The following is a 16,207-nucleotide window of genomic DNA, read 5'->3' on the forward strand; positions in this document are numbered from 1 at the left end:
CACCAATAAACTACTTAGTGAGGGTTTTCTGTTCACCAATAAACTACTTAGTGAGGGTTTTCTGTTCACCAATAAACTACTTAGTGAGGGTTTTCTGTTCACCAATAAACTACTTAGTGAGGGTTTTCTGTTCACCAATAAACTACTTAGTGAGGGTTTTCTGTTCACCAATAAACTACTTAGTGAGGGTTTTCTGTTCACCAATAAACTACTTAGTGAGGGTTTTCTGTTCACCAATAAACTACTTAGTGAGGGTTTTCTGTTCACCAATAAACTACTTAGTGAGGGTTTTCTGTTCACCAATAAACTACTTAGTGAGGGTTTTCTGTTCACCAATAAACTACTTAGTGAGGGTTTTCTGTTCACCAATAAACTACTTAGTGAGGGTTTTCTGTTCACCAATAAACTACTTAGTGAGGGTTTTCTGTTCACCAATAAACTACTTAGTGAGGGTTTTCTGTTCACCAATAAACTACTTAGTGAGGGTTTTCTGTTCACCAATAAACTACTTAGTGAGGGTTTTCTGTTCACCAATAAACTACTTAGTGAGGGTTTTCTGTTCACCAATAAACTACTTAGTGAGGGTTTTCTGTTCACCAATAAACTACTTAGTGAGGGTTTTCTGTTCACCAATAAACTACTTAGTGAGGGTTTTCTGTTCACCAATAAACTACTTAGTGAGGGTTTTCTGTTCACCAATAAACTACTTAGTGAGGGTTTTCTGTTCACCAATAAACTACTTAGTGAGGGTTTTCTGTTCACCAATAAACTACTTAGTGAGGGTTTTCTGTTCACCAATAAACTACTTAGTGAGGGTTTTCTGTTCACCAATAAACTACTTAGTGAGGGTTTTCTGTTCACCAATAAACTACTTAGTGAGGGTTTTCTGTTCACCAATAAACTACTTAGTGAGGGTTTTCTGTTCACCAATAAACTACTTAGTGAGGGTTTTCTGTTCACCAATAAACTACTTAGTGAGGGTTTTCTGTTCACCAATAAACTACTTAGTGAGGGTTTTCTGTTCACCAATAAACTACTTAGTGAGGGTTTTCTGTTCACCAATAAACTACTTAGTGAGGGTTTTCTGTTCACCAATAAACTACTTAGTGAGGGTTTTCTGTTCACCAATAAACTACTTAGTGAGGGTTTTCTGTTCACCAATAAACTACTTAGTGAGGGTTTTCTGTTCACCAATAAACTACTTAGTGAGGGTTTTCTGTTCACCAATAAACTACTTAGTGAGGGTTTTCTGTTCACCAATAAACTACTTAGTGAGGGTTTTCTGTTCACCAATAAACTACTTAGTGAGGGTTTTCTGTTCACCAATAAACTACTTAGTGAGGGTTTTCTGTTCACCAATAAACTACTTAGTGAGGGTTTTCTGTTCACCAATAAACTACTTAGTGAGGGTTTTCTGTTCACCAATAAACTACTTAGTGAGGGTTTTCTGTTCACCAATAAACTACTTAGTGAGGGTTTTCTGTTCACCAATAAACTACTTAGTGAGGGTTTTCTGTTCACCAATAAACTACTTAGTGAGGGTTTTCTGTTCACCAATAAACTACTTAGTGAGGGTTTTCTGTTCACCAATAAACTACTTAGTGAGGGTTTTCTGTTCACCAATAAACTACTTAGTGAGGGTTTTCTGTTCACCAATAAACTACTTAGTGAGGGTTTTCTGTTCACCAATAAACTACTTAGTGAGGGTTTTCTGTTCACCAATAAACTACTTAGTGAGGGTTTTCTGTTCACCAATAAACTACTTAGTGAGGGTTTTCTGTTCACCAATAAACTACTTAGTGAGGGTTTTCTGTTCACCAATAAACTACTTAGTGAGGGTTTTCTGTTCACCAATAAACTACTTAGTGAGGGTTTTCTGTTCACCAATAAACTACTTAGTGAGGGTTTTCTGTTCACCAATAAACTACTTAGTGAGGGTTTTCTGTTCACCAATAAACTACTTAGTGAGGGTTTTCTGTTCACCAATAAACTACTTAGTGAGGGTTTTCTGTTCACCAATAAACTACTTAGTGAGGGTTTTCTGTTCACCAATAAACTACTTAGTGAGGGTTTTCTGTTCACCAATAAACTACTTAGTGAGGGTTTTCTGTTCACCAATAAACTACTTAGTGAGGGTTTTCTGTTCACCAATAAACTACTTAGTGAGGGTTTTCTGTTCACCAATAAACTACTTAGTGAGGGTTTTCTGTTCACCAATAAACTACTTAGTGAGGGTTTTCTGTTCACCAATAAACTACTTAGTGAGGGTTTTCTGTTCACCAATAAACTACTTAGTGAGGGTTTTCTGTTCACCAATAAACTACTTAGTGAGGGTTTTCTGTTCACCAATAAACTACTTAGTGAGGGTTTTCTGTTCACCAATAAATTACTTAGTGAGGGTTTTCTGTTTACCAATGATCTACTAAGTTAGGGTTTTCTGTTCACCAATAATCTACTTAGTGAGGGTTTTCTGTTCACCAATAAACTACTGAGTGAGGGTTTTCTGTTCACCAATAAACTACTGAGTGAGGGTTTTCTGTTCACCAATAAACTTCTTAGTGAGGGTTTTCTGTTCACCAATAAACTTCTTAGTGAGGGTTTTCTGTTCACCAATAAACTTCTTAGTGAGGGATTTCTGTTCACCAATAAACTACTTAGTGAGGGGTTTCTGTTCACCAATAAACTACTGAGTGAGGGTTTTCTGTTCACCAATAAACTTCTTAGTGAGGGATTTCTGTTCACCAATAAACTACTTAGTGAGGGGTTTCTGTTCACCAATAAACTACTGAGTGAGGGTTTTCTGTTCACCAATAATATACTAAGTTAGGGTTTTCTGTTCACCAATAATCTACTGAGTTAGGTTTTTCTGTTCACCAATAAACTCCCCGTTTTGAGTTTTGTTTTGACTACTTGGTTATGATTTTCTTTAGATCTATAAACAACTTGGTACGGGTGTTACACATATATACAGGAATAGAATATCATTTAAATTTATAGGCATTTGCAATTTTATGTTGTTGTCAAAAAGCTTCAAATAAAATTAACCTTTGAATAAAAGGACCATAAAAGTGGTGTTTTGTGTAAAAACAGTTGATATTCAATGAAACCTTTCTAATCTGACACCTGACTATTCAGACATCCTGTTAAATCTGACATTGTACGCCGTGAGACTATGTATAAAAACAATGCTTAATCTGGTCACTGCCACTTCCCAATTCGGACACATACTTCAGTCACTGAAGTTTACTTTTGTATGTTAATTATTTGTCCCTGATGATCTGACGCATCAATTTTATTTGGGATTAAAAAGGTGTAAGTACAGGGCACTACATGTGTACACAACCATTCCACTTGACTTTTGTTGAGGGTAGGTCAGTTAAGCTTGAATACAAAGGTCATTAATTGCATATGTTATACAGTGAATAAAAATCACAGGTATTTTGTACAGAAGTTATACATAAGTATTGAACTGTTTTTGTATGGTATTTATGATCTATTTGAATGACACAGCTTTGCAAGCAAACAACATAATGCGTGCTAAAAGTCTTTTTTAACTTATAATTTATATTTAAAATTAAAAATGCCCACCTTATCGACAGTTCACACAATTTTGTTCAATAGTTTGAACAGCGTATTGTCGCATGTTGATTGGCAAACAAAGTAGTACTTTGAAATTTTAACAAACACTTCAATTTTATTCCACAATTCAGTATCAACACAATTGCATATGATATGTCTATAGGGTGATTTAAGTTTATCAATAGAACTCTGAGCTGAAAGTTCGATTTGAAATTGTTTCGATTTTTCCCCGGAACAAATTTCGCACAGTGAACACCGTAAATCCGACCTTGCCCTCCACATGGGAGTTATTTTTGGAAGTTAATTCAAACTTTTCTCTTTGCTCATTTTGTGAAGAATCCAGACGTGAATTTATTTGTTGATTGTATGGGAATCTGACTACAGTCGGTAGATTCTATAACAGTCTCGTTATATGACATGTCGTCCGAATCTGAGGAAACCGTGGCTGCGAGACGCGCGAAACAAATAGCGTTTGAAGTGAGTGATCTTGCGACGGAGCACAGGGGTTTCTTTCAAATGTCTGAAATGTTTATGTACTGTGACTCATATCAGTAGGTTTAACATATGTGTCAGTAGGTCTATAAAATATGTGTATTTCAGACATTTGTAACGAACCACTGTTGATTAGTGCAGTGTAACAGACGATATTTCTGATAAATTGCATGAGTGTTAAAATTGTTTCCATTGCCGGCATTGGTGATTTCAACTGATATGCATTTTGTACGATATTGCAGACCTTGGTGTTGTTTTTGTTGTAATAAAAGTATTTTTTCTTTTCTTTTTTCTTTTGCACATAAATTTACGATAACATTGTCAAGTCTCACAATGCCCAGCAATATTTCAACAGCCGTCATGTTTATTTACATTTGATATTGTAGTTCCAGTCAGTGTTGTATTATAATACACTAAGAATTTTGTCTCGTGCTGCATGGTGATTAAAGTCCCATCAACGACACAGCTTTCAAAGAGGCTATATAGTGACAATGCCATGCAAATGTAAATATATATATGTAAACTGATCAATACTCAAGACGTATATTTTTGAAACTGTCAGTTGTTTTGCTATGGCTACTTAAGGGGGTCAAATATTACATGGCGTCTTCACCGACATGTAAAAAAAGACTTTTGCCTGATATGTGTAGTCCGTCTCCAAAGCGACATTGGTAGATTTGACATATTAGAACAGAATATTCAACTAATCAGGGATTCTGAAAATCTTCCTAAACTTTTTCAAAAGGAACTTAGCGTGGCGTATGGTATTAATCATGCGACAGTGTCCAACTTATTAAAACCGAAACATGATTAATACTTCAACAACCATTTCAACGGAAACTGTGAATCGAGGAAATAAATTTGGAGGATAAATGTAGCGTTTTATAAGTGGTTTCTCACAGCATGTCATGTACGAACCTGATCACTAGCGTCGTGTTAAACTACTTGTTAACATGTACACAATATGTACATGTATATATTGTGTACATGTATATATTGTGAACATGTATATATTGTGTACAGGTATATATTGTGTACACAATATATACCTGTACACAATATATACATGTATATATTGTGTACATATATATATTGTGAACATGTATATATTGTGTACAGGGATATATTGTGTACATGTATATATCGTGAACATGTATATATTGTGTACAGGTATATATTGTGTACATGTATATATTGAATGTTTCAAACAAATCAAATAGTTAATTTGGTTATTTGTTTTGGTTTTATTTCAACATCCAAGTGTGCCCATTTATATCTAAATTTAAAGGGAATGTCAACGCAACTACCAAACTGACTTGCCATTCAAAAACCTGACTTTTCTGACACCCTGTTTAATCTGACCAAAACATTCACTCCCTCATGTTGTTGGATTAGAAAGGTTTCACTGTACCTGTAATGCTCCTCCCTTTATTAACACAACCCTTATTAATAATATATATCAAGGTCCTTATATATTTTAACAGCAAAACTATATTCCTTCCTGTTCTTCCCTCAATAGACTGGTACTTAAACACCTAATTACAATATACTGGTCTAAACCTAATTACAATATACTGGTCTAAACCTAATTACAATATACTGGTTCTTCCTAACCTAATTACAATATACTGGTCTAAACCTAATTACAATTTACTGGTCTAAACCTAATTACAATATACTGGTCTAAACCTATTAACAATATACTGGTACTTCCTAACCTAATTACAATATACTGGTCTAAACCTAATTACAATATACTGGTCTAAACCTAATTACAATATACTGGCCAAACCTATTAACAATATACTGATATTTCCTGACCTAATTACAATATACTGGTCTAAACCAATTACAATGTATTATTACTTCCAAACCTAATAACAATATACTGGTCTAAACCTAATTACAATATACTGGTCTAAACCTAATTATGATATACTGGTACTTCCAAACCTAATAACAATATACTGGTCTAAACCTAATAACAATATACTGGTCTAAACCTAATAACAATATACTGGTCTAAACATAATTACAATATACTGGTCCAAACCTATTAACAATATACTGGTCTAAACCTAATAACAATATACTGGTACTTCATAATCTAATTACAATATACTGGTACTTCCAAACCTAATACCAATATACTGGTCTAAACCTAATTACAATATACTGGTACTTCAAAACCTAATGACAATATACTGGTACTTCCAAAACTAATACCAATATACTGGTACTTCCAAAACTAATACCAATATACTGGTCTAAACCTAATTACAATATACTGGTCTAAACCTAATTACAATATACTGGTCCAAACCTAATAACTATATACTGGTCTAAACCTAATTAAAATATACTGGTCTAAACCTAATTACAATATACTGGTCTAAACCAAATTACAATATACTGGTACTTCCAAATCTAATTACAATATACTGGTACTTCCAAACCTAATTACAATATACTGGTCTAAACCTAATTACAACATACTGGTACTTCCAAACCTAATTACAATACACTTGTCTAAACCTAATTATAATATACTGGTACATGTACTTCCAAACCTCATTCCAATATACTGGTCTAAACCTAATTATAATATACTGGTACTTCCAAACCTAATTACACTATACTGGTCTAAACCTAATTACAATATACTGGTACTTCCAAACCTCATACAACATACTGGTCTTAACCTTATAATAATATACTGGTACTTCCAAACCTAATTAAAATATACTGGTCTAAACCTAATTACAATAAACTGGTACCTCCAAACCTAATGACAATATACTGGTACTTCCAAACCTAATTACAATATACTGGTACTTCAAAACCTAATTACAATATACTGGTACTTCCAAACCTAATTACAATATACTGGTCTAAACCTTATTACAATATACTGGTACTTCCAAACCTAATAACAATATACTGGTCTAAACCTTATGACAATATACTGGTCTAAACCTAATTACAATATACTGGTCTAAACCTAATTATAATATACTGGTCTAAACCTAATTACAATATACTGGTACTTCCAAACCTAATTACAATGTACCGGTCTAAAACTCATTATAATAAACTGGTCTAAACCTGACAATATACTGGTCTAAACCTAATTACAATATACTGGTACTTCCAAAACCTAATTACAATATACTGGTATAAACCTATTTACAATATACTGGTACTTCCAAACCCAATTGCAATATACTGGTCTAAACCTAATTACAATATACTGGTCTAAACCTTACTACAATAAACTGGTATAAACCAAATTACAATATACTGGTACTTTCAAAACTAATTACAATATACTGGTACTTCCAAACCTAATTACAATATACTGGTACTTCTAAACCTAATTACAATAAACTGGTTCTTCCAAACCTAATTACAATATACTGGTACTTCCAAACCTAATTACAATACACTGGTCTAAACCTAATTACAATATACTGATACTTCCAAACCTAATTACAATATACTGGTCTAAACCTAATTACAATATACGGGTTTAACCTAGTTACAATATACTGGTCTAAACCTAATTACAATATACTGGTCTTAACTTATTACAATATACTGGTACTTCCAAACCTAATTACAATATACTGGTCTAAACCTAACTAGAACACTGACAGGTCAGTAAGGGCCCCGTCCTGTGGCAATATATCCCCTAAAAATCATCAAGAAGCAATCGGTTCAGATAACTGACCTTGACGTTTGACATTTGGACTTCAAATAGAATCGCAAGGAAGCAAATTATACATTTTACATGTACTATAATGTGAGTCTTGTTTCCTTCCACCTCCATATTTGCTGGGCTAACAGAAATGTACATACTGGTGCAATACTTATTTGTTAGCTTTGATTTTTTATTTCACCTTATATACCTCCTACATCAAGAGCCAGGGTCAAAGTCAGTGATGAAATGACTTATTCTTTAATTCCGACCAACTTTGCTTCTTGATATCATAACAAAATGTTCATCAGTGACCTTGACCCTTTGGACCCCGTAACCTGGACCTAAGGTCAGTTGACCCTGTGTTGAGTTCTGAACAACATTGCTTCAAAATGTCATAACAAAATGTTCATCAGGGAAAAGGTACAAAATTTAACCTTGACCCCTGACCCAATGACCTTGACCGTTGGTCAGCTGACTCCTTGTTTAATTCTGATCAACTTTGCTTCATAATGTCATAACAAAATGTTCATCAGTGAAAAGATGCAAATTTGACCTTGACCCCTGACCCGATGACCTTGACCTTTGGTCAGTTGATTCCTGGTTTAATTATGATTAACTTTGCTTCATGATGTCTTAACAAAATGTTCATCAGTGAAAAGATGTAAAATTTGACCTTGACCTGTGAACCTAATGACCTTGACCTTTGACCTTGATTTTTTACCTCAATGTGTATTTTTGTGAACTGAAAATCTTGACCAAGTTTCGTGTACATTGGTCAATAAATACCAAAGTTATCAGCCAGGAACAAAATTTGTGGACGGACAGACAGACAGACAGACAGAGTGATTACTATAGGGCACCCATATCTCCGATACGGGGCCCTTATTACAATATACTGGTACTTCCAAACCTAATTACAATATACTGGTCTTAACCTAATTACAATATACTGGTACTTCCGAACCTAATTACAATATACTGGTCTAAACCTAATTACAATATACTGGTACTTTCAAACCTAATTACAATATACTGGTCTAAACCTAATTACGATATACTGGTCTAAACCTTATTACAATATACTGGTACTTCCAAACCTAATTACAATATACTGGTCTAAACCTAATTACAATATACTTGTACTTCAAAACCTAATTACAATATACTGGTTTAAACCTAATTACAATATACTGGTACTTCCAAACCTAATTACAATATACTGGTCTAAACCTAATTACACTATACTGGTACTTCCAAACCTAATTACACTATACTGGTACTTCCAAACCTAATTACAATATACTGGTACTTCCAAACCTAATTACAATATACTGGTACTTCCAAACCTAATTACAATATAATGGTACTTCCAAACCTAATTACAATATACTGGTCTAAACCTAATTACAATATACTGGTACCTCCTAACCTAATTACAATATACTGGTACTTCCAAACCTAATTACAATATACTGGTACTTCCAAACCTTATTACAATATACTTGTACTTCCAAACCTAATTACAATATACTGGTCTAAACCTAATTACAATATACTGGTACTTCCAAACCTAATTTCAATATACTGGTACTTCCAAACCTAATTACAATATACTGTTACTTCCAAACCTAATTAAAATATACTGGTCTAAACCTAATTACAATATACTGGTACTTCCAAACCTAATTACAATATACTGGTACTTCCATAATCCAGAGTAATAATGTAATTTAATAATAATTATCCTAAATTAAATCCACAAATACCTGGTCAATCACATTTAAGAAAGATGCATAGTACATTGTGTCTGCTATAATATTCATTTCATGAAATCCAATCCTAACAAATACATTTGTTTAGGACCAATGTGCAGTCACAAAATTTTGCATTCACAAAAATAAATTGAGTGCATGTGACTTAAAATTATAAAAAAATATTATGCAACAGCTCTTCTAATTCCTGATCATGGCTTTACTTACCAATCATCACAGTATTCCTGATCATGGCTTTACTTACCAATCTTAACAGTACTCCTGATCATGGCTTTACTTACCAATCATTACAGTATTCCTGATCATGGCTTTACTTACCAATCATCACAGTATTCCTGATCATGGCTTTACTTACCAATCATCACAGATGTATTTCAACCAGAAGGATAATGTATATCCTTTGTCTTTGACATCAGCAACAGGCTTTGAAAAGCTACAATTTGTCGAGTTCTTGTCAATGATGAGAACTCCATGGTCGGTAGGTACTGGTGTAACTTCATTCACATGTACAGAGGTTGAGCATCCTGTGGAGCCAGAGTCTAAATCCTTTAAGATCTCACTATGGGTTGGCCAGTTGGTACGAGTAGTACAGTAGTTACAACTATAGTTGGTTCCACTTGATTGGCAAGTCGAAGAAGCCGTGACAACAGTACTAAGTGGTAAAGACTCTGTTGTGTTTGGAGGAAAATATAAATCAGTAAGTCCTCTGATATTATGCCACAAAGTGGCAACAATCAAAAACCAAAATAATACAGATTTGTATTGCATCTTCATGTCAATCTCAAATATCCACAGCTTTTTATTTGTTTATCGATAATTGCATATCCTGTAGGTACATAAGGGTAACCTTCAAATATACAATGACTGTATCTACTTCACTTGTCGATGTTCGTGTAGACGTAGATCAGAGAATGAATCAAGAGCAACGTGCATCCGTTGCTTCCTGAAAAAGAAATAAGGTAAACATTATTCACTATTAGAAAGAAAAAAAACATAACATCAATTAAGGTACATAAAAATGATTTTTTTGGTCAAAGATTGATAGCTAAAATGTTGACCTTGATATTTAATTATCTGATCCAAAAAGATCTAGACCTTTTGCTTATTCAGAGATTAGATAATTCAAAGGTTTATATACATTTGAACATATATGACCTTGAACACTTTCACATATGTTCAAATATGGTCAAGGTCATTAACAAACTTTATCCCAGCATGCTACTGGCCACATATGATCATATTTGACTCCTGTGAAAGTAGGTAAATGTCATTTATTTGAGGATAAATTATGGCACCCTTTTCAATGTACATGTGCCTACTGAGCAAAAATCATTGCTTTAGGCCTCTTGGTAATTCAGAAAAAGTATGTTTGTTTAAAAGTTTTTAACACATTTGACACTATTGTGATCTTGAAGTATGTTAAGGTTATTTAGGAATAGGTTAGGAAACTTTAAAGCACTCTGTCCCATGTGGCTTAACTGGCCAAATAGTATGGTTCTAGGTCCTCAAGTTCTTAAGGAGAAGGTATTCAAAGAAAAAGTTAACAGATGACAAAAGACCAACGGATAGCAACAGATGACGGACAAGACATCACACCATAAGCTCAGCTGGCATTTCATACCAGGTGAGCTAAAAAATGGATAAACAGCAAAAATTAGTTTGTATTTTAAAATCAATGATTTTATAATATGAAAGTGAGAAAAAATGAACTCAAAACTTTAAAAAGTTGACTCGAATCTAGAAAAGGTTGACTTCTGACTTGAAAAAATTGCCCTGAAACTAAGAAACGTTGACTCGAAAATAAAAAAAAAAGATTACTTGAAACTCGAAAATGTTGATGCTAAATTCAAGAAATGATAACTCAAAACTTGAAAAATGTTAACTCAGGTGCTAGATAGTTTTATCACAAGACCTCCGCTCTGACTGTAGGTCATGGCCGGGTCACAGAAAGGACATGCATCCAGCCAATTAGTAATACGGATCTAGAGATCAAGATTATCTCTCATCTCAGCCAGCCTAGCATTCTGACCTCCTGTAACCGCCCTGTTCTGACAACAACCTAGCAAACAAAGTCCCCGCTTTACCTAATTTAAATATGCCATATTGGGTTTTGGTTTTTTCCTACTTTACTTTTAAGGTAATTAGGACCTAGCATATGGTCTTTGTGCTAACAGTTCTAGCCAACGGCCCAGTTGTTTCCTGATGGTCAAGCCATCCTCCTGACCCGAACCAACACCTTAATTTTTATTGGTTGCTTGTCACTCTAACATATACTCCCTTGTTGACCATTGCTCAACAGAAACAGCTTCACTCTTCAACATTTCGGCCCATGGCAGTAAAATTGCATCATGTAGTAACATGTAATACAGATAATTAATGTTGCAAATCTGCTGCTTCATGTATACAACCAAAATTGTTCAAGCCAACTCTAGAACCTAGGGTTATAGCTAAACTGTATACATCAGCTTTATATGGCCAAGGATAAGACATTTAGTTCAAGCCAACTCTAGAACCTAGAGTTATAGCTAAACTGTATACATCAACTATATATGGCCAAGGATAAGACATTTAGTTCAAACTTTTGGATATTTTCTATGAGCTTCAGGTCAGTCACTGTCTTCCAAGTCATGTTCAAGAAGAGTTGTTGGTCACAGCTTTTCAGCACTCTGCTCTTCAGCACTATGGGGTCAATAGCTTATCAGCTATTTTCCATCAGGTCCAAGGGAGGTACTGCTACAGGTGATAAGCACCCCTTATCTACAGACTTGTCAATAATTTATGTGAATTTATCATACATTGTTTGGTATTTGTAGTGTAAATCCTCTATATATATATGCTGTGTGTAGTACTAGTATAAATGTATATACTTTTTAAGGTCAATATCTAAGCAATAGTAAATGTATGAATCAATTATTTTTCTGTAGTGTCTTAAAAAAAGAGGCCCAGAGGGCTTGTATCGCTGACCTGAATATGTTTAAAATAATTGGTATGAAGTAAAGATATAACACTCCATGGTAGGTGCTGTAAGTACATATGAAATTTCAGAAAGATCCATCCAGTACTTGAGATATACATTTATCTGTAGCTAGAACAAACTTCAAACAGAGCCTTCCCCTCCCTCCCTATATATATGCCCCTAGGGGGGGTCATACCCACCGTTTATAAAAAATTGGTTCCCCTTTACCCAAGGATGCTCCACACCAAAATTGGTTTCAGACAGGATTCAGATTGTCTGACCAAATTTGGTCAAAATCTGCTCAGTCGTTCATGACTAGTAATGATATTTAGGAAAAGTTGACGGACGAAGGACACCCCGTCATGGCATAAGCTCACCGGTCCGTCGGACCATGGCCAGCTGAGCTAAAAACTAGTATTTTACTTTTTTGGGAAGAGGCAAGAATTCTTATCAATTTTCTAGGGATCGACTGATGAAATACTACAGTATTTTAAATTTCTGGAGAGTTTCGTACTTGCCAAATTTTTGAAATTTCCATGGGGGAGATTTACTCATGCTCAAAATTATAACATAATTAAAATGTGTGTATACACCCCATAGAGACAAAATAGCCCCTTAAAAGGACATGTTTCGAGTTGTTCTCTCAGATGAAATCATTAGATCTTAGAATATAGGAACAGTTAAGCAAATTGAGTCCAAAATTGGGAGTCAGCTTCCTCCTAAATAGGGAGGGCTGGCATGAATGGAGTCTAGGAATAGGAATATTCTTATGTATACTTTTTTACTGCAGTAGTTTATTCAAATTGTAGAAAGGCAAACTTTGTTTCTTTTAATCAAGACAAATCTGGCTTTAGATCTTAAATGAACAGCCACAACACCTGTCAAAATCAAGCTGTTGCTCATACAGGAAATTTGAACTGCAAATAAAAATTCTCTGATTAATTAATTATTACAAAAAATGTAACAAAATGATCATGTGTAACATAATCCCTTTATTTCTAACAAAGGAGTAGTCTGACAAATATTTCAGACCTATTTGTCTTGTTGGGCCCCACCCCTTTTCTCTAAGTTAAGGGTCTATATTCTTAATTTAATATTTTAATTAGATATAAATCTCTTCTACCATATTGCAGAGGTAGGCATAATACTATTGATTATAACAACAATGAGCCCCATTAGGCACAAGGATGCTAAAGGCAGAATTAGGTTAAAATCCATATATTTACATTTGCATGGAATTGTCACTATATATAGCCTCTTTGAAAGCTGTGTCGTTGATGGGACTTTAATTACCATGCATCACGAGACAAAATTCTTAGCGTATTAATATACAACACTGACCGGAACTACAATATCCAGTATAAATAAACATGACGGCTGCTGAAATATCGCTGGGCATTGTGAGATTTGACAATGTCATTGTAAATTTATGTGCAAAATAAAAAATGAAATAAAAAACACTTTTATTACAACGAAAACAAGACCAAGGTCTGCAATATCGTACAAAACGCACATCGGTTGAAATCACCAATGCCGGCAATGGAAACAATTTTAACACTCATGCAATTTATCAGAAATATCGTCTGTTACACTGCACTGATCAACAGGGGTTCGTTACAAATGCCTGAAATACACATATTCTATAGACCTACTGACACATATGTTACAGACCTACTGATATGAGTCACAGCACATATAAATATTTCAGACATTTTGTTATGAACCTCAACCTGTGCTCCGTCGCAAGATCACTCACTTCAAACGCTATCAGTTTCATGCGTCTCGAATCCACGGTTCCTGATTTCTGACAACATGTCAAATAACGAGGCCGTTATAGAATCTACCGACTGTGGTCAGGTTCCCATACAATCAACAAATAAATTCACGCCTGGATTCTTCACAAAATTGGGCGAAGAGAAAAGTTTGAATTAACTTCCAAAAATAACTCCCTTGTGGAGGGCAAGGTCGGATTTACGGTGTTCACTGTATTTGTCCATGCGTGAAATTTGTTCCGGGGAAAAATCGAAACAATTTCAAATCTAACTTTCAGCTCAGAGTTCTATTGATAAACTTAAATCACCCTATAGACATATCATACNGCCAATCAGCACGCGACAATACGCTGTTCAAACTATTGAACGAAATTGTGTGGACTGTCGATAAGGCGGGCATTTTTAATTCTAAATATAAATTATAAGTTAAAAAAGAACATAAGAGGCAGAGAAAACGTAAATATAAGTATTGAACTGTTTTTGTATGGTATTTATGATCTATTTGAATGACACAGCTTTGCAAGCAAACAACTCATAATGCGCTAATGCAATACCATACAAAAGCAGTTCAATGCTTAATTACTCCTACAGAAGGTGAAGGATTTCAAATCTCAAATTACGTTAATTGATACAGCAGTTGGAGCAGGTGCTCCCTTTCTTGGTCATTTGGGTTTAGGGAAGTATTCAATATTTTATGGTTCACTTCCTCAATCTACACTGCCATGACAAGAGCTAGATACATGTAGATTGTTACACACTGTAGCTACAGATAACACATTGTCAGAAATATACTGTCGCTAGGTTACAGATTGCAAGGATTCAGAAAACGTTACAAATTGTGGGAACTAGCTACATGTACATATAGGTTACACTTTGTGAGACTAGCTTTATATAGTTTACACATTTTAAGAACTAGCTATATATAGGTTACACATATTCAGAACTAGCTATATATAGGTTACACATTGTAAGAACTAGCTATATATAGGTTACACATTGTCAGAACTAGATACATATAGGTTACACATTGTCAGAACTAGATATATATACGTTACACATTGTCAGAACTAGCTATATATATGTTACACATTGTCAGAACTAGCTAGGTTACACATTGTCAGAACTAAGCTATATATAGGTTACACATTGTCAGAACTAGATACATATAGGTTACACATTGTCAGAACTAGCAGTATATAGGTTACACATTGTAAGAACTAGCTATATATAGATTACATATTGTCAGAACTAGCTATATATATGTTACACATTGTAAGAACTAGCTATATATAGATTACATATTGTCAGAACTAGCTATATATATGTTACACATTGTCAGAACTAGCTAGGTTACACATTGTCAGAACTAAGCTATATATAGGTTACACATTGTCAGAACTAGCAGTATATAGGTTACACATTGTAAGAACTAGCTATTAATAGGTTACATATTGTCAGAACTAGCTATATATATGTTACACATTGTCAGAACTAGCTAGCTATATATAGGTTACACATTGGAAGAACTAGCTATATAGAGGTTGAACATTGTGAGAACTAGCTATATAGAGGTTACACAGTGTCAGAACTAGATATATATAGGTTACTCATTGTCAGAACTAGCTATATATAGGTTTCACATTGTCAGAACTAGCTAGATTACACATTGTCAGAACTAGCTATATATATTATATAGTTTACACATTTTAAGAACTAGCTATATATAGGTTACACATTGGAAGAACTAGCTATATAGAGGTTGAACATTGTGAGAACTAGCTATATAGAGGTTACACATTGTCAGAACTAGATACATATAGGTTACACATTGTCAGAACTAGCTAGCTATATATAGGTTACACATTGTAAGAACTAGCTATATAGAGGTTGAACATTGTCAGAACTAGCTATATAGAGGTTACACATTGTCAGAACT

General features: G+C 34.2%; 1 protein-coding gene across 1 annotated transcript in view; it reads right to left on the bottom strand.

Annotated features, from left to right (window-relative positions):
• LOC110447256 (usherin-like) overlaps positions 1-16,207 on the bottom strand; it is a 41,918-nt gene that overhangs the window by 15,403 nt on the left and 10,308 nt on the right. The window contains exon 2 of the mRNA XM_021492828.1: positions 9,899-10,486. Within this exon, the coding sequence (XP_021348503.1) occupies positions 9,899-10,317 (419 nt within the window). The 5' untranslated portion in view covers positions 10,318-10,486. The remainder of the gene's footprint in view (positions 1-9,898; positions 10,487-16,207) is intronic.

Source organism: Mizuhopecten yessoensis, unplaced genomic scaffold (assembly GCF_002113885.1).
Source record: "Mizuhopecten yessoensis strain PY_sf001 unplaced genomic scaffold, ASM211388v2 scaffold3245, whole genome shotgun sequence".
Lineage (NCBI taxonomy): Eukaryota > Metazoa > Mollusca > Bivalvia > Pectinida > Pectinidae > Mizuhopecten > Mizuhopecten yessoensis.